Source organism: Micromesistius poutassou, assembly GCF_964030765.1.
Source record: "Micromesistius poutassou genome assembly, chromosome: 5".
Classification (NCBI taxonomy): Eukaryota; Metazoa; Chordata; class Actinopteri; order Gadiformes; family Gadidae; genus Micromesistius; species Micromesistius poutassou.
The window spans coordinates 18,436,587-18,456,206 of record NC_140275.1 but is presented as its reverse complement, the minus strand read 5'-3'; the positions used below and the strand labels follow the sequence as shown (position 1 = coordinate 18,456,206).

The window sequence follows — 19,620 nt, the reverse complement described above, 5'->3', positions numbered from 1 at the left end:
TATAGCCACTCTGCGCAAAGAGATGCCTCCCCACTTTACCTGTTCCTCGAGGAGGAACACATTCGCAAATGTTTGTAAGGGCTGACAAAGGATGCGAGACCACATTTGCAGAAATCATTTAAATAAAAATAAATAAAATAAACACTTTTCTTCCATCATTTTTATTCTTTAGTTGCTGAGGGAGGAAAAAGAATAATTAGTACCTTGATCGGTAAAATATGCGGCCCGTTTCGCCATTTTGATCAGGATTTCCATGATCCATACATCACGTCTTTATAGGTTTGCCGTGAACGCGCACAACCCTGTGTTAACCAACCCCGTGTTGATTGAACTAATTCATAACCGGTGCTGTGGAACCGACAGCTCTGGGTTAGTCGGCACAGGATCGGACAACCTAGAGTTCAGCGTTAACTCGGTGTTTGTCAAACCTCCGTTCTTGGAACACCCCTCAGGGCAACCAGACCTAAGCGACTCCGGAATGGAACATCATTTAAAAATACATACATTTTATTGCTATCAACGAATGGGTTTATAATGATTAGGCTACTATTATGATTACGATTACGTCGACTGTAAATGTTATTCCTTGGTATTCTTTTTCCCCAGGGCCACTTCGATTTTGATTCGATTTTGGCAGTACATTTTAATCAAAATATAAATAGGTTGTGGACCAAATCAGTCGAGTCACCGTGATTTTACTCAGCACAAAAATAAAGCATTATTTGTTTATGCTATTGTAAACCGGTTTTTAAAATGCATTATGTCAGATGGTGAAAGAGATCATGTAAACATGTAGGCCTACTTCAGCAATCCCAAGCAGGAAATAAGAATGGTCCTGTGTACGTGGCAAACCTGACAACGCCAACCCCAAATGACAGGGAGGGGGGACCCCTGGCCATAGACAGAGTGGTTTTATTCAAAACTATATGCAAGACTGAAAAGGAAGGTTACCAGAAGAAGTACACTCCAACAGCGAGCGGTACCCTATAGGGCCTATGGGTAGGGGCTGCATGCAGTATCTAACAAACAAATGGGATAAATCACGAATGATGAAGCAAATAATACATACATGGTACAATTGGTACAATGGTAAAATTAAAAAAAATAAATTAAATTAAAATAACAAAACCTCGGGTGTGCTGCTTAAAATAAACCAGACCCGGCATCTGAATGAAATTTAAGCTGGAGATCAAAATGAAACTCAACAGGCGGGACACATTTGCTTCTATGAAATCAAGCACTTCAGTGGGTGACACTGATTTTTTTTTTTTATACCTCATTATTTCAGAAAACAACCTGATCTCTTTTTGAAAACCTTTCTCAGAATTCTGAGATAATAAACTCATTCATTCAGAAAAAACAGCATCGTTTTCTATACACATTGGGCTGTTTCTTAAGTGAATGTATTACGCTTCCGTACAATTGCAAACTCGTGATCCAAAACATGAACGGATAAGAAAAAGTAAATAAACAGACAGAACTTTGATATCTGGTAATTACAAGTTAATAAATGCATTGATTTACAATATTTAAGCACCCCGACAGGTGCACATGTCAGGAAGAGAGTGTGAGATTTTAAATGTGAGTTTCCACAGAAGGGAACTCACAGGTGATTTGGTTTTTGGAAATACATTTCAAATAAATGGAAGTAAATTAATCTTCCTGGTTACACTTCGTATGCACCCTGCACTTATTAATACATACATTTATATATTTGAATTCAAAACCACTTTATAACAAACCACTATGTATCTATATCTATATGTTGTTGTAGTTTTTCCACCAAGGCTTATACTTGACACCACTGTGGATGGTGTGTTGCTCAGTCTACCCATGGGGGTGATTTTAAAAATGAGCGTCATAATAGCGGGGGATCGGGTTAAGCTTCTCGTACACTTTGGCCAGCGGTTGACGTCCACGTCTGAGAGGGTTAAGATTCTCGTTCCAAGATAACCAAAACTAAGATTTTACACACGTAAAAGGATACTGATGTTATATATATATACGGATATTATATTCCATACCAGGGGTATATTCTGAGTATACAACCGGATCGTAACGACTCAGTTTCTTGCATGGCATTCACCAATCACAGCAAAGTCGGACCTCGTCAAGTCGTGCCCGTGGCATGAGCCGTTCCAAAATCAGCGATAAAATGTATTAACAACTGCTACGAGCGAGAACATGTAGGAGTAGGTCTTATTGTGGTTTGGGTGGTCCTTAAAAGGACCGTTGATTTAAATAAACGGTTGTAGTTTACTTGGAGCTGGTGTACTTGGTCACGGCCTTGGTGCCCTCAGACACTGCGTGCTTGGCCAGCTCACCGGGGAGCAGCAGGCGGACGGCGGTCTGGATCTCCCTGGAGGTGATGGTGGAGCGCTTGTTGTAGTGAGCCAGGCGAGACGCCTCACCGGCGATGCGTTCAAAGATGTCGTTTACGAATGAGTTCATGATGCCCATCGCCTTGGAGGAGATACCGGTGTCGGGGTGGACCTGCTTCAACACCTTGTACACGTAGATGGCGTAGCTCTCCTTCCTGGTCTTACGGCGCTTCTTGCCGCCCTTCACAGCAGTCTTGGAGACGGCCTTCTTGGAGCCCTTCTTGGGCGCGACTTTGGGTGCTGGGTCAGGCATGATGAGAAGCAATGCGAATGGAGACCGTGCAGTCTGACTGCTGAATTTATAGGAGGCGCATGCAAATCAACATGGGCTGTCCCTTTGTGCGATTGGCTGGGATATTCAAAGCGCCTGAACATGTGATACTGCTTGATACCATAGTGCTACACTAAATAGATCAGCGATCTTCTCTCTATCCTTAATTATCGATTATGCTATACAATGTTTCAACGATTCATGTTTCATTAAAATATGTTAATTGGTCCAACTCATCAAATCTCTGACATATCGCATACACAACCTTTGCAGCCAAACACATTGATTCAGAATCAGTGCACATCTATTGTGACTGGTCGCAATTCTACCAACGCTGACGGAGCGCGGGATATTTTCAATCTCGTTCCGTCTTTTATTGTGCGTCTATCATGTACCGAGACTGTGGTTAAACATCATGAACCTACAACATAGCAAATTTACTTAAAAAGTCGTGAGGTCCATATTCTCATGACTTATTTAAAACCTAACCCGTCATGTCATAGATGCACTTTAATATTTGGCTTTTGGCAGCAGTCTGCGTGTAATTGACTACAAACAGAGTGTGGTAGGTAGGCCTACATATGCTCGCATTACGCGGTTCAACGAAGGTGAGCTTCTTTGTTAGATATTTGGGCGGCTCTTAAAAGAACCTTTGGATTGAGAATAGGAGAAAATGATTTAACCGCCGAAGCCGTACAGGGTACGTCCCTGCCTCTTGAGGGCGTAGACCACATCCATGGCGGTGACAGTCTTCCTCTTGGCGTGCTCGGTGTAGGTGACGGCATCACGGATCACGTTCTCCAGGAACACCTTGAGGACACCGCGGGTCTCCTCGTAGATCAGACCGGAGATACGCTTCACACCGCCACGACGAGCAAGGCGGCGGATAGCGGGCTTGGTGATACCCTGGATGTTATCACGGAGAACTTTACGGTGACGCTTGGCGCCTCCTTTCCCGAGACCCTTCCCTCCTTTGCCGCGCCCAGACATGTTGCTGCTTATAAAAGTAGAATGCCGTCTGTGCGCCGCGCTCCGTGCTTATAAAGGCTCACTGAGGACCTGAGAGAGAGGCGAAAGGCGGGAGTGCCGGTATAGGCCCCTCCCAATGCTACATTTAATTTAAACCTTTTTATATAATTCTGCTTAGATCATTTGAAACGAGAACTGTTATTTCGCTCAACATCTGACATTAAAGAGAAAGTAGAACCCATTTATTGTGTTATAGGCTTACATAACATTACTTTTCCCAAAGATACAAACAAGCCATATTTACGATCAAATAAACATAATAAAGCGACCACAGCACAGATATATATATATATATATATATATATATATATATATATATACACTCAACAAATGTTAAGTTGCATCACAAAAAATTGCAACTAGATCGTACCTCAACATTACATCATCCTATTTTTATGGAGCTGACCACCGTTTGTCCGATCAATAAATGTGCATCCAACAATGAAGACATAACCTCGAAAATGCATGAATAATTGGAGTACATACAATCCCTCAAATAAACATTAACAAAACTACAATAACGAAACAAGAAAGATTTTGTTCGTTTTTTCTTAATGAGTGAATTGAGTTTAGGGTTTCAGCTGTCCTAATGCCAGTGGGGAAATATCTGAACACATCAGTAATCCATGCTGAGCTTTATTTATTTCCAAAATGTTACCAAGAAAATAATATCCTAGCAGCGATTTTGGTATGGCCGCATAAATTTGGCGCATGTCCACTGGCGGTTATGGTGTGTTCCAGATGCCAGCCATTTTTGTCGAGAGCGTCATTATATCACTCGGTCTACTCTCAGAATTCCGAGGGGGCACGATCAAAAGGGGGGCGTGCCTCCGAGAAATGCCGCAAGAAAGCTGGGAGATTTCCCCACTTCCGAGGTATCCGAGGCATCTGGAACACACCATGAGCTCGGAATACTCTCAGAATTCTGAGGGGGCGGGACCAAAAGGAAGAAATGCAAGAATATGCCGCCCAAGAAATGCCGCAAGAAAGCTGGGAGATTTCCCCAATTGGACCTCGGAAAGGCTGGTGTCCGAGGCATCTGGAACACACCGTGAGCGTAGGGCGGGGTTTAAGCCGGACGGCGATAGCCACGGCAGCTACGTAAGCAACGTGATCTCATAGCAGCCCAACACAGTGTAGCCTGCTAATAAATCCAAGGAAAAAGAAGAATGCGCAAAATGAACAAAGAGCAACAATGTAGGACGTCCAAGAAAACACCACTATCATCCCCCTGTCGCACAGAAGTGACAATTCTGTCGACCAATCAACGGACGGTGTGTGTAGCTCGAACCTGCCGGGACCCCTTCAGGCGTCTCAGTACCTCAACGGAGAAGTACTGTGAGACAAGTCCAGTCGGTCCCCGCCCCCTTTTGGCGCTGGAAACGCGAACCGTTCCGCACCTATTCATACCAAACCGAACCACGACCGTCAGTGGAATCGCACCTTAAAAAGACTACGTCCACTCTGGTGAAAGCAGGCGGCATTCTTTTCGTGACCAAAGGGTACCGTGTGTAGAGCTCCGTCGTGCCAGCGGCTGACTGCGGCTTCAGAGAGAAAGTTGAGCTATTTGGACACCTATAGTAAAACACAACGTGTGTGTGGATGGTGAAGCTCCTTTTGAGCAGCGATGTATTTACTCAGTGCGTGCCGTTCACATCTGTCAAAATAAATGTTTTTTTCTCCCGACGTGTTCACGATCTTTATTCATTCCTTGCGATGCGGCGGGGAATGCCGTATACGGACGGGCGGCGGAGGGGCTGATCCGGCGGGAGAAAGATGTTTTCAGTAGACAGCTGTCAACTCACTTCGGGTCGGTGATTTATTTAAAAAGCTGGCGCAGAAGATGGAGGAAGCCGGTGTCGTGCCAATGTAGTTACCCCCTATAAGGAGTGTATCACCATCAACATGCATTCACTACACACTACGCTTCGATTTCACCCAAGGCTGAATTAAAAGTACATGTTTTTCTAAAATGTTGCTCATCAACGAGGTTGTAAAGTAGTAACTACGATCTTTATTCATTCATTGCGCCGCGGCCGAACTGACAGGGGTATTCTCTGATATTATGAATCTTACAGACTGCGTCGGGTTCTCAGACTCTCTGGTACTTCCACAACAAGTAAAGACTCCTAGTGGGGGTTATCACGCCCATGGTGAGAAGGAATTAGGGGAAAGGAACTTTGGCTTTGACTCTCTGAAGTCCAGATTGAAACGCGACATGGAGGAGAAAGCAATGTTTTCAGTAGACAGCTGTCAGTTCACTTCGGGTCCATATTAGGGCTGGGCGATAAAACGATAACGATATGTATTGCGATAGACACGTAATCAATATCAATATAAAATGCGTTCGATAGAAGGTTTCGATAATTTTGTGAGAAACGAAAGATGGGTACCGCAACGAGTGAGGAAATTGTAAATAATATATATGAAGATAGTTCCTCTCAGATCTCAGGCGCCGCGGCCAGCATTGGTTCATGGCAGTACTGGACATATCTCCATGTCCCATTTCCCCCTTTGATGGCATTATCATTATTCTGTTTAATGTAGGCATTTTCGTTATAACATGGATAGCAAGCATAACAAAATCGCTAATAGGCGCTAATCGCTAGTTAGCGAACATGCTAACTAGCGATCTTTACAACATGGATGATGGTTCATGACAGTACTGGACATATCTCCATGTCCCAGCAACAATGACATCCATATGTTCCATGTTCTAGGGACTCCAGGTTGAAGATAAGCTTTAATCCACCTACCAAGTAATGCAATAGTGATCTCATGATCTCATCTCTTATGTTTACATTTAACACTGCAAATGTTTTTAGAACACTTTTTTGTAGCACATGTTTTTGAGCACTTTATAATTGATAATTGTTAAGTTTTCATTGTGATGTTCATTTTCATTCAGACTTATGTTTATATTTATTTGAGTTTTCCATGGTTGTGTTGACATTCCTTTTCCCTGTCTGCCTACAATCAGGGCAAGGTTAAGTTTAAAATAAAACTGTTTACGTTTATATTTTTCTCCTGGGGGGTATTCCATCAACCAAGCTAAACCCAAAGCCGGGCTTATTTTGCTTAGCCTGGCTTCTTTCAGCTAGAGTTGCGTTCCATCAATGTGGCTTAAGGGAATCTCCGCTAAGTAACCATGGCAACTTATCCGACCAAACAACCATCAAGCTAAACATAAAGCCGGGCTTCTTTCAGCTGGAGCTGCGTTCCATGAACGTCACTTAAGGGAATTTCCGCTAAGTAACCATGGCAACTTATCCGACCAAACTAACCTGGTCGGGAGCAGGTTAACTGTCAGGCTAACTTGAGCGGTGTTTCAGAGAAATCCACCTGTCAGCAACAATTGTACCATCAGAAGGTTCCGCCAAGCCTAGTCCTCACAATTTTGTCATAAATGTACATATATGAAGTACAAACAGCGTATATTTTCACTAAGGGTCTAAGATTAAATGACGCAAATGAAATAATTCAATGAATTGCTATCTATTATTACTGTGGCTATTTGTTCAACACATTTTTACACAAATCTATGTATTATCGCGTTATCAGTAATCAGCGACTGGGTGAATGGTCTAGCACTTGCCCTGTGATACGTGCGACCCGAGTTCGCGTCTAGACTAATGTGTAGTATTCTTGGCGTTGGCTTCATTTTGTAATTCCCTTTATTAATTTTATTAATTTTATTAATTCCCTAATTAAGAATATTCAAAGAAATGGAAAATAAATGGCATGAAAAGTTATTTGATTTCTCTAGTAATCCTTCCTATATTACTATTACTTGCGTGAGGATAGAACCCCGGACGACCGGGTGCAAGTCTGACACGTTAACTCGAGACTATCTCCCTGCTTTTAAATCCATGGTCAATATTAAATTAAAATATGTTACGCTTAATACTACTTATGCATTCAACAGATCGCCAGGCAGCCTCCCTGTTTCTATTAATGGTTACGGTGTTCCCTTTTTGAGTTATTATATGCGTGTACTCCTCATAGACCTCCACAAGCAGCTTCTGTTCGCCGCTGGAAAAGATCCCGCTCTGTCCTTTTCGGACATTTGATCCATGATTCGACATTCACGGTTCTGGGCTGGTTACATATCTCGTGAACGCGCGTAATCCACGATAACGTGAGCCTGGTTTGAACTAACCTGAGCAAGGCGCGGCTGAACTGCGTTGATGGAACGGCTTTAGCCTCAAGTGGAAGTTGGCGTTGGTTCTAACCAGGCTTAATCAACTAATCGCCGCTTTCGTTAGCGACTTTGATGGAATAAAAAAAGTCCTTTAAAAAATTTTTTTATCAATAATTATCGATATCGACCGATATGAAACACTTATATTGTGATACAGTTTTCAGCCATATCGCCCAGCCCTAGTCCATATAATTTCTCAGACGCTCCATTGTTCCGACCTCTCGGTATGCCGACTCCAGCCGGAGGAGCTGGCTCTGCCGGCGAAGGAGTCCGCATACCGAGAGGTCGGAACAATGGAGCGTCGGAGAAATGATATGGACCCGAAGTGAACTGACAGCTGTTGTTGGTGGTTGTTGGTGACGTAAAGGTTGGTGACGTAAAGAGGTCAACCGGTGGCTCTATTACCACTAGTTGAAATGGGTACAGCGCGACCTATCGTACCGGGGAATGGGAATTGGCTTTGGCCAATTGATTTACCCACCGCCATGTATACTCGGACAATTGCAGTTGTCCAATTGCGGAGCATAGTCTGACTATGGCTTTAATCGGATTAAGCTGTGCATGTAAACGTACTGAATGACCGAGCAAGGGTTAGTTAGGCTTCCTGGACACCTAGTACATAGTATGTCGCTGTGGTGTGTGACGTATTTCACATACAACATTGTTCATTGTAACGACAAGACAACAACGGTACAGTATTATAGTAGTATAGCAACGTTTTCATAAGAATTTCTCTTAAAGGTCCCATGACATGCCACCAGGTGTGGTGTGATTAGCTGTTACAAGCCATTTTGAAAATCTGTCTGTTATGACATCACAGGTGGGCGTGTCCACCTAGATGTGTGCTGGATAGATCAGTCTACCAGTGTACCCAGTGGACTGTAGCAAACGTTGCTCATCTATCCGTCACACATCTAGGTGGACAGGCCCACCTGTGATGTCATAACAGACAGATTTTCAAAACGACTTGTAACGACTAATGGTGCTATCCCCAGTTATATGGTACGCCGGTATGTGCTAGTTGTTAGTTGTAAATCTCCCAGCTTTCTTGCGGCATTTCACGGAGGAACGCCCCCTTTTGGTCGGTCCCACTCGCTATTTTGAAAGTAGAGCGTGTTCAGTGAGAACGACCGTACGACTCGACAACAAAAATGGCTGTGCCTGTGAAGAGATTTTTTTTCTTTGTATTTGTGCCACGTTGGTCATTTTAATGTAGATTTTAAATGTTTGATGACATTATTGCTACTTTATTCACGGTCTTGCTTTGCGTGCAATACAATGTAAAGTGTGTTAATTGTTTTCAAGCTGGTTTGCTAAAGAGGCTCATGTAGCCAACAATAACAATGACTAGCCAGCAGTAGCCAACAGTAGCGGTTCTACATTGAATTGCGCCCCGGGCGAGACCCCCTCCGTGCCCCCCCCCCCCAGAAAGTTGTTGAGGGGGGGGGGGCGCAATTGCGGTCTGGCGGAATTGTTGACGGGGGGCGCGCACGGTTGCGGTCTGGCGAATTGTTTGGGGGGGGGGGGGGAGTATGATCGATAATAGAAAATGCGCGGATTTTTTTTTTTTCTTGCGCTCCTGCCGCCCCTCCCCCCTGTAATGCCGCCCCGGGCGGCTGCCCCGCCCGTACCTAAAACCGCCACTGCTAGCCAATGAGAAACAGAAAAGCTATAAATGCTGCAAGCCAGGAAATTAAATTACGTCACGTTATCGCTAGAGCAGGTCGGACACACCGGCGTGCCATACAACTGGACGCGAATGTGTTTTTCGGTCCGGAAGAATCATGAATATTAATGAGGGGACAGCCTGAGATTATCCAATCACGTTGGTTTAAATCCCTGATCCAATCCAAAAAGGCTAAAATACGTGACGTCACCACAGGGTAGGTAACTTAAATTGTAATGTGTATTAAACGAATGTTAGTCAAACGCATTTCTCTGATAGGGTTAGGAGTCAGTGTTCGAGTTTGTCTGACAGGATGCCTGTCCAATCCTAGCGCTTGAGGCATGACTTCTTCCGGATTCCGCCTACGAAAAAGTCGCCAACGGGATAGCACCCTAATCTCACCACACCTGGTGGCTTGTCATAGGACCTTTAAAACTCTCAACCCAAATCATATTTATCAGCTTTCGAATGCCGGCTAAAACAGTAGATTTACTGTCTAAGCTGACAAGCTAACCTTACCACCCACATAATTACTTATATAAAATAGGTTGCTTACAGTGTTTGTTCCTCACACAGCTCGGAAGTGGAGCCATCAGTTTACGCGAGAAACGCGAGTGGCACGAGACTACCTGCAAAAGCACAGTTTAGCGCAGGGCGATTACCACCCTACGCCGCCTCCTTCGATAACTGATGTCACGTCGACCCCAAGCCGCCTTCCGAAAATATTTTAATCTACCCCAGTCACATGGATGCCTCTTTTGAGTTTAATAGTGTGAATTGTGCAGCCCTGAATAATGAGTAATGTTTAAACGTAGATATAGAATCAATATCTCGATTACGTCCTTGCAAAAATATCTGATAATATGTTAAGGAGTGCCCTTATAAAAGGATGTGGGTGGCTCTTAAAAGAGCCTTTTTGTTTTGAATAAGTTTACACAATTTACTTCTTGGCGGGCTTTTCAGTCTTCTTGGGCAAAAGGACTGCCTGGATGTTTGGCAGCACACCGCCCTGAGCGATGGTCACTCCGCCCAGTAGTTTGTTGAGCTCCTCGTCGTTGCGGACGGCCAGCTGCAGATGGCGGGGAATGATGCGGGTCTTCTTGTTGTCGCGGGCAGCGTTTCCAGCCAACTCCAGGATCTCAGCGGTCAAATACTCGAGCACCGCTGCCAGGTAGACGGGCGCTCCGGCACCGACGCGATGAGCGTAGTTGCCTTTACGCAGAAGTCTGTGCACTCGGCCGACGGGGAACTGGAGCCCGGCACGGGAAGAGCGGGTCTTGGCCTTTGCCCTAGCTTTTCCACCGGTCTTGCCTCTTCCTGACATGTTCACGTATTCTTTGTGAGAAATTTAAACTGACTATGGACCGCGACACACTGCTATATATGCCCCCCCAGGTCTTCGCTCATTGGCCAGCTCAAACGTTAAACGGAATGACCAATCACAGTCAACCTAACTTTCATGCCCGATAGGTGGCAGTATTGCACCTAAAGCTTAATGGTCCCCATTGAAAAGTAATGGCGAGTAAAATACCTAGTATTTTATATATATAAAGTTGCATGTTGAATTAAATGTCAATGTGTTGTTTTAACAGATTGCTGATGACTGGACCAAAACAAACTTCAAAACAAACTAACGGGAATCCTTTTTGAGTGAGAATTTAATTCAAATCAAGTATGAGTAGTTGTAGTATAAATAAAATATTAATTCAATAGTAATATTCATTCATTCAGTGTTAAACGTAATTATATACATTATAAAAATGTTCTCGCCATCATGTTAACTTAATCAATACATTCTAATCTAATGATATCCTCTCCGTGATTCTGAAAGAGTTGGTCTACTTCCCTTTTATTGTAACCGTTGACAGCCATTGTGTGAAAATTGTTTTAAAGTTATGTTTTAACACTGTGCCAAGATAGAGGCCATTAGCCTACTGATATTCAAGGTAGCGTCTTGGAACAAAATCACAAGTTTGATGACGCTACATCATAGATCCTGTGGAACGAAATCGAATGTGAAACATAAACGTCTTCTGCCGCCGTCAAATCTAATCTGTAGCCTGCTCAGACAACAACTTGACAAATATACTAAAAAAGGAAAAGTTCTTGTAAGTGATATAGGTGGCTCTTAAAAGAGCCTTTGGAGGTTAACAGTGGTTCGATTTAAGCGCGCTCTCCGCGGATTCGGCGGGCCAGCTGGATGTCTTTGGGCATGATGGTGACCCTCTTAGCGTGGATGGCGCACAGGTTGGTGTCCTCGAACAGACCGACCAGGTAAGCCTCGCTGGCCTCCTGAAGAGCCATCACGGCGGAGCTCTGGAAACGGAGGTCAGTCTTGAAGTCCTGAGCGATCTCCCTCACCAGGCGCTGGAAGGGCAGCTTGCGGATCAGCAGTTCGGTCGATTTCTGATAACGACGAATCTCTCTGAGAGCCACGGTGCCGGGCCTGTAACGATGGGGCTTCTTCACGCCGCCGGTGGCCGGGGCACTCTTACGTGCAGCCTTGGTGGCGAGCTGCTTCCTGGGAGCTTTGCCACCGGTGGACTTACGAGCTGTCTGCTTTGTTCTTGCCATTTCAGATACGTATCTTCAAAATACACCCCCGAGGTGTGCAACAGAGGCTATATAGCAAGCCCCGGAGAACCGCAACACGCTGATTGGTCCCTTGAAGGAAGCTCGAGAACATACAGCAAAGAGAGCGCTGAAGTCCCGCCCTAATGTTGGAGCGCGCGCCCCTTTCTTCTCTCACCATAGACCGAAGAATAAGTCCCGCCTCCTAGGCTACCGGTTCCCTCGGTCAAATGTCTATGGGAAATAACATGGGGTTTTTGAATGATCGTACTCTGTACGTGGCGCTTTTCGGATTGTCGGTGCCGTTAAAATAGCATTTAGAATCGTTTACTACTCCACCGACAATCCAACAAGCCATTCGAAACTAGATGGAAAATGTGTGTAGTTCAAAACGTGACGCAGCTTTTACTTCTTCGCCACCTACAGTTTGTTATGTACGATCATTCAAAAACTCCATGTTATTTCCCATAGACATTTGACCAAGGGAACCGGAGGCGGGACGTATTCTTCAGAGGCCTATTTCGTTTATTTCACCTTTGACACCGAATCAAATCGGCTCTATATTATCGAATATAATAATCCTAACCCTAACTGAAAGCAGCATCTAAGTAAATGAATCTTCCTGGTTATAATTCACCCAGCACTTTTCATTTATACATATATATGAATCCAAAACCACTTTATAACAACGTTTTAACGATCACTATATCCAGTCGTGTCAAGTATAACCTTGGTGAAATAAATACATATACACACAGCTATCTCAACCCGATGTGAGTCTTACATGGCAGTCACTTAGATTATTAGGCCTAAATTTCACCGGTTAATAAAGACCAAATAGTCTAAACCACCGCAAGTCGGGTACCTCTTCAAGTCCATCCCGTGGTATGAGCAGTTTTGTCTATAAGAGAAAATTGAGGAGTAGGTCTTATTGTATTTTGGGTGGTCCTTAAAAGGACCGTTGGTTTTAGGTAAACTGTTGGTAGTTTACTTGGAGCTGGTGTACTTGGTCACGGCTTTGGTGCCCTCAGACACTGCGTGCTTGGCCAGCTCACCGGGGAGCAGCAGGCGGACGGCGGTCTGGATCTCCCTGGAGGTGATGGTGGAGCGCTTGTTGTAGTGAGCCAGGCGAGACGCCTCACCGGCGATGCGTTCAAAGATGTCGTTTACGAATGAGTTCATAATTCCCATCGCCTTGGAGGAGATGCCGGTGTCGGGGTGGACCTGCTTCAACACCTTGTACACGTAGATGGCGTAGCTCTCCTTCCTGGTCTTACGGCGCTTCTTGCCGCCCTTCACAGCCGCCTTGGAGACGGCCTTCTTGGAGCCCTTCTTGGGTGCGACTTTGGGTGCTGGGTCAGGCATGATGAGAAGCAATGCGAATGGAGACCGTGCAGTCTGACTGATGAATTTATAGGAGGCGTATGCAAATCAACATGGGCTGTCCCTTTGTGCGATTGGCTGGAATATTCAAAGTGCCTGAACGTGATACTTCTTGATACCACAGTGCTAAACTAAATAGATCAGCGAACTCCTCTCTAGCCCCAATCGATGTTTAAACTATTTGTTTCCTTAAAACATGTTATTTGGTCCAACTCAAATCTCTGAGTCGCATTCACAACCATACATTGATTCAGAATGTGCGGATCTAGTGTGAATGCTAGCAATTCTACCAACGCTGACCGAGCTAGTAGACAGTGGCAAAAAAAAAATCGAATTCCAAATGTTCCGGTTCGTATGTATCGAGGGGGTGTTTCCATTTCAAATTCCTTAACCTAGATAGTAAGTCATGAGGTCGCGGTCATGTTATGCTGGCATCAAAATGAGCCGACAGTGGCACGATTTGCCAGCAGTTTCGGTGTAAATTACTACAAGCTGTGTGAGGTACATCGGCTCACATTACGCAGATCGAAGGAAAGCTTTTGTCAAATATTTGGGCGGCTCTTAAAAGAGCCTTTGGGTTGAGGATAGGAGAAAATGATTTAACCGCCGAAGCCGTACAGGGTACGTCCCTGCCTCTTCAGGGCGTAGACCACATCCATGGCGGTGACGGTCTTCCTCTTGGCGTGCTCAGTGTAGGTGACGGCATCACGGATCACGTTCTCCAGGAACACCTTGAGGACACCGCGGGTCTCCTCGTAGATCAGACCGGAGATACGCTTCACACCGCCACGACGAGCAAGGCGGCGGATAGCGGGCTTGGTAATGCCCTGGATGTTATCACGGAGAACTTTACGGTGACGCTTGGCGCCTCCTTTTCCGAGTCCCTTTCCTCCTTTGCCGCGTCCAGACATGCTGCTGCTTATTAAAGTAGAATGCCGTCTGTGCGCCGCGCTCCGTGCTTATAAAGGCTCACTGAGGACCTGAGAGAGAGGCGAAAGGCGGGAGTTCCAGTACAGGCCCCTCCCATAGCTACATTTAATTTAAACCTTTTCATATAATTCTGCTTAGATCATGTGAAACGAGAACTGTTATCTCGCTCAACATCTGACATTAAAGAGAAAGTAAAACCCCTCTCTTGTGTTGTCTATTATTCCCACAGATAAAAACAACGATCAAACAAACATAATAAAGCAACAAAAGCATCGATGACTTTTGAACTATGTCCAGTGTGATTTAATGTGTGTGTGTGTGTGTGTGTGTGTGTGTGTGTGTGTGTGTGTGTGTGTGTGTGTGTGTGTGTGTTTTAAGTTGCAACACAACAACAATTTAAACTAGATCGTAGCACAACATTACATCATCCTATGTTTATCGAGCTGACCCTTTGTCAGATCAATAAATGTGCCTCCAACAATGAAGATATAACCCCAAAAATGCATTAATGATTGGAGTACATACAATTCATAAAATAAGCATTAACAAACCTACAATAAAGAAACAAACGATAGATTACGCTTTTTGTTTTTGTTAGTATTTTCTTTATGAGTTTAAATTTCAGGTGTCCTCATGCCAGTGGGGACATATCTGGACACATCAGTAATCCATGCTGAGCTATATTTATTTCCATAATGTTATCAAGAAAATCATATCCTAGAACAGATTATACAACGAATGAAAATGGCTGGCCGGCCCGTATCTCTCTTTGTTTACTAAAATGGTTCTATGGACCCTCCCCAAAGCCCTCCCCATCCGCCCCAGCCAGCCTAGCGACGCTGGCCGCGTCACAGTGCTGCTCACCCAGTCAGAGGGGACAGAACAATGACCGAGTTTTTTTAATGCTGAAAGTCTCCCGCCTACTAACTGGGAGGAGATAGATCGCACACATTTCGTCAATCTAATGTGCCCTGTCCGCTTTAAGTAGCTTTATATTTTTACTCTAATAATAATAGTACATAGTTATTACAGGGCAGTTTTTATTTGGTATCTCAACTACAAAACACTTTACAACGGAAAACTAGGAGGCTAAAATAAAAAGATAAGATACATTTATGTGTAGCTATATAAACTATTGGGAGGATTTATTTTTATTTATTTATCAATATACAAAACTATGTAAATGTGACTTCCCAGGATAAGTAATCGAAAAGGTGAAAATGTGTTTTAACTCATCAAAACTCATACATTTTTTCCATGATAAACAACCAACCTGAAGAATGTCATGGCTTTCTTGTATTCCCTTGCAGGATTCAATGTGTATGTATTTATTTACAGATCGATGAATCTGCATTAATTAATCACAGATTGGATGCAACCTCATTGCATGATGAAGATTGTTCCTATTGCTGTTCTTGAAATATGAATTTACTGCTTTAATGATGTATCCAACAAAATGGCTTCAAAGTGTACAAATGAATGAGAAATAATCCAACAATATAAATAACATAGTTGATCTGCAATCAACTTTAAAGAATAATCAAACATTGAGATCAAAATTAATATACAGTACCATCAGTTGAATCAACGGTGATTGTAAGTACATTACATGTACATTATATGGCAAGTGACCTTAATGCCTATAACATCATTAAATGACGGATACTTAATGCATAAGTCTTTGATGCTTCCCATGTGTTGTTGTTTTTACGTAGAGTTTGGAAACTAGTTAATGTAGTCTGTAGTGTTGTTATTGCTACTCTTGGTACCCGCCCCCCCACACACACACACACACACATTCACACATACACACACACACAGGGTACAATCAAAGGCCTGTTTGAGCTAACAGCCAGAGGCCGCATTATGTAGAGATCAATATGGTATAGCCTGGTGGTTAGGGTGTTCGACTTTCGGCCAAAAGACTGTGGGTTCCAACCCCAATGTCTGTCACCGACCTGCCGGTGTCCTTAAGCAAGAGGCCCTAGCCCCCCACCTGCTCCTGATAACATGGATCCAAGATGGCTCTGGGTCCCTTTAGATTCAAACGTCTGCTAAATGACTAATTGTAAACCTTCCATAGACCTTTTTCGCAGAGGTGTCATCGTAGGATAAAAAAAGGGGTCGTTTACAACCCTAATTATGGGTCTGCTCTTTTCATATAGCAAGCTGCTGGGCCATGTGTTATCTTCACTTCAGCATACGACCCGTGTCCTTGCACATGGAAGTAAAAGACCCACAATTGGTGTAACGAGGGACACCTGTGTTGGTCCTACGATGGCACCTCTGTGAAAAGGGTCTGTTCTGTTGGACAAGTCTCTTAAGCCATCAGATCACCGGCAGTGCTCCACGGCTGGTCATTGAATGGTACAGAAACAGCAGCTCGGCTTTGTGGGCGTGACCTGGGCTTCCTGGAGAGGCAGGGCCTCAGGGCCAGGAGGCTCCGCCTTGCCGTGGGATAAGGAGTCGCTGGACGTGGACAGCAGCCTCCCACCCACTAGGTCAGCGGCATTGCCGTCCATGACGGACATGTCTGTCACCATCTTTTCCCTCAGCGACATGTCTCCGTCGTCGTCGTCATCGATGAGGACAAACACCTTGACGTAGACCACATCCACCGGCCCGGAGCCCTGGAGGCTGTTGTTCTCTCCCGATTCATCCATGTTGTGGGCGTCGATGTAGGTCAGAGTGGAGGTCTCGGCGCAGGTCTCCTGCTGGTCTGTGGCGTTGTCCTCTGGGCCAGAGCAGGCCTGGCTGCTGGAGTCCATCCTCCAGGGGGAGTCCCTCAGAGGGTCCTGGGGCCCGTCCAGCTGAGGGTCCTGCTGCTGATGTTTGCTGATGCTGCCGACACCCAGTGACAAGGTCACCTTGCCCCTGCCGTAGCCGCAGCTGTTGACCTGGCAAGGGCCATCCCTCATGGTGTGCGAACCTGTGACGCGACCGTTAGCAGGATGCATTCATTCACTGGTGGCAGCCCAACATCATCTTAATTCTGCACACTGCTGCCCTAGAATAAGTTATGGAAGATACAGGATATTTATTTTAAAGAATCAATTCACCTTTTAATTACACATATGACTTTGACTTGAACAAAACCAAAAAATGTAATCTTAAGTAATTTTGTTTGTCTTAGCTATTCAACTATTCATGTTACAGTATTTGAAATAATTTCATTTGATTTACGTCCACTGTCAGTCTGGCAGGCAATTCAGACTGTCTGCAGCCAAGCTTTCCATCACAGCAAACTCGTACATGCTGCCATTTAACACTAGCCTGCAGAATGAATAAATAAAGGGAGGACTTTTAGGGCGAGGTAGAGAATAACTAAGGGTTCCCTGGGGCTCTCAGCCAGAACAGAGCGACTTAACTACTCTATAAGTGCAGTCATATAGTAGTAGTAAGCTTTGTCTTTCATCACAATTTTTACAAATACACAGTCACACACACAGTCACACATACACACACACATTCGCACTCACAGTGCCAGCATGTGTGCATACCCTCCAACACACACAGACCCAACCTCTAATCTAGAACCTTCCATACAGTAGACTTGACAAAGTGTCTCTCCTCCACATGAACGACTCCTTAGCCTGACAGAATCAGGACTCTATGAATGAGTAATATGGAGGTTCCAGGCACTTTGGGAACAATGGATAAAAAATACATTTCAAAACCTGACCTTCCTGATCATCTACAAACTATGAAAAGCATCACGCTCTTTATATTAGTTTTGCCATTTGTTTAATTTAATGTCTTAGGTATATGAAAATAAGTTATATCTATATGTAAAGTGTCATAATGTCCATCCAAATTCCAAGATAATATAATTGTGTTCCCATTGAACAATATTTAAATTAACAGATTTTTTTTCCCCAGTTTGATAAATGAATGTTTTAAATAGTACAAGTTATGACCAGATACTTCACAATGGGTCAAATCAACATGTGATCATTAACAATATGGTGAATTACTGGTTCAATCAAATAATACAAATAAAGAAATCACTCACCATAGGACTTGAACAACTAAGCTAAAGGTTGGATTCCGTGGCACAAAGAGTCTCTCACTGGTATAGAAGTGCTGAAGTCTATGACTAGAACCAGTCTTCCCCATCATCTCTCTCTCTCTCTCTCTCTCTCTCTCTCTCTCTCTCTCTCTCTCTCTCTCTCTCTCTCTCTCTCTCTCTCTCTCTCTCTCTCTCTCTCTCTCTTTCATGAAAGCATGCATGACAATCCCAAGGATTTCTATGACGACAGCAGCATGGTACGAGAGTTAAGTAGGAGTCTCATCATGACAGCAGACAGCAGAGGACGGCAGTACCGTTCATGTATTCCCTGGTTGTTCTGCAAGTTTTATACCATCACTAAGGGTGATGAGTGATTGTTTTGCTCCCTGGTTGAGGGCGTACTCCATCTATATTACATCATCATCATCTTCATCATCCCCATCATCACAATAAACAAACATCCTATTAACCAATAAGCAAAAAACATATTGATCTTGTTAACAAAGAAGCATGTATGAGAACTCATAGTTTCTTTCATTTTGAGCTTTAAAAAGAATACATCAGGAAAAAAACTACAATGTATATAACTAAATGCCAAATTAAAATGCTTGCTTGAAACAAAGCAATTATGTTTGAGAAAATATAATATATATAGGACTTGTTAATTAAGGTGACCAGGGCAATAGACTAGACTAGAGCCTTGATGCTCTTCTTCTACCTCAGAAAGACAACAAAGTAGCAAACATTTTCACTTCAAAAAGGTGAAAAAGGGCTGAACATGTTTAAATCCTGTTCCATCCATGCAGCCCAACGACAACAGCACTAAAGGATGTAGTGTCACGGTAGTGCATGAGAGAGCCATGAAACAAAAAGCCCCTTCTCCGAGTGCTGTAGCCCTGGATGTGTTCAAATAAATAATACAAGACCCCAGCCTTTCACATACATGAAAGCAGTGAAGAGGATATCAAAGCGATCAAATATTGAACAGCGTTGGGCTCCAGCTGGGATGAACGACGCCTCTGCATTAGAGGAATCCTGGAGAAAGTGGCTTTTTACCAAAGGGCTTCTAGACTAGAGATTCTGAGATGCCTAACATTTGAAATGAGGCAGCCCATGGACTGCTTCAACACCTTGGCCTTCAACCAGTGACCCCTACCTGGCAAACGGAATTAAGTGCAC

The 19,620-nt window shown here is 44.0% G+C and overlaps 5 protein-coding genes and 2 pseudogenes across 7 annotated transcripts; all 7 read right to left on the bottom strand.

The window, feature by feature from the left end:
• Positions 1-934: 934 nt before the first annotated feature.
• LOC311343448 (histone H2B 3 pseudogene) lies at positions 935-2,634 on the bottom strand (annotated as a pseudogene). The gene has a single exon. The product of its transcript is annotated as a histone H2B 3 pseudogene (transcript).
• A 696-nt stretch (positions 2,635-3,330) lies between these two features.
• On the bottom strand, positions 3,331-3,642 carry LOC311343058 (histone H4; the record flags this gene model as incomplete). The annotated part of the gene is made up of 1 exon (XM_084467913.1): positions 3,331-3,642. One exon carries the CDS (start codon positions 3,640-3,642, stop codon positions 3,331-3,333), a length of 312 nt encoding a protein of 103 aa, XP_084324039.1.
• Positions 3,643-10,488: 6,846 nt separating this feature from the next.
• LOC311343858 (histone H2A) lies at positions 10,489-10,872 on the bottom strand (the record flags this gene model as incomplete). The annotated part of the gene is made up of 1 exon (XM_084468827.1): positions 10,489-10,872. The coding sequence occupies one exon, from the start codon at positions 10,870-10,872 to the stop codon at positions 10,489-10,491; it is 384 nt and encodes a 127-aa protein (XP_084324953.1).
• A 420-nt stretch (positions 10,873-11,292) lies between these two features.
• Positions 11,293-12,148, bottom strand: LOC311343011 (histone H3.2). The gene has a single exon (XM_084467862.1). It carries the CDS (start codon positions 12,120-12,122, stop codon positions 11,712-11,714), a length of 411 nt encoding a protein of 136 aa, XP_084323988.1. The 5' UTR covers positions 12,123-12,148; the 3' UTR covers positions 11,293-11,711.
• A 787-nt stretch (positions 12,149-12,935) lies between these two features.
• Positions 12,936-13,484, bottom strand: LOC311342923 (histone H2B 1/2 pseudogene; annotated as a pseudogene). The gene has a single exon. The product of its transcript is annotated as a histone H2B 1/2 pseudogene (transcript).
• A 617-nt stretch (positions 13,485-14,101) lies between these two features.
• On the bottom strand, positions 14,102-14,413 carry LOC311343050 (histone H4; the record flags this gene model as incomplete). The annotated part of the gene is made up of 1 exon (XM_084467906.1): positions 14,102-14,413. The coding sequence occupies one exon, from the start codon at positions 14,411-14,413 to the stop codon at positions 14,102-14,104; it is 312 nt and encodes a 103-aa protein (XP_084324032.1).
• Positions 14,414-16,789: 2,376 nt separating this feature from the next.
• On the bottom strand, positions 16,790-17,350 carry LOC311343333 (uncharacterized protein; the record flags this gene model as incomplete). The annotated part of the gene is made up of 1 exon (XM_084468200.1): positions 16,790-17,350. One exon carries the CDS (start codon positions 17,348-17,350, stop codon positions 16,790-16,792), a length of 561 nt encoding a protein of 186 aa, XP_084324326.1.
• Positions 17,351-19,620: the final 2,270 nt, after the last annotated feature.

Excerpts from the sequence above, each read along its gene's own strand:
- LOC311343011 (XM_084467862.1), bottom strand. The coding sequence starts at position 12,122 with ATGGCAAGAACAAAGCAGACAGCTCGTAAGTCCACCGGTGGCAAAGCT.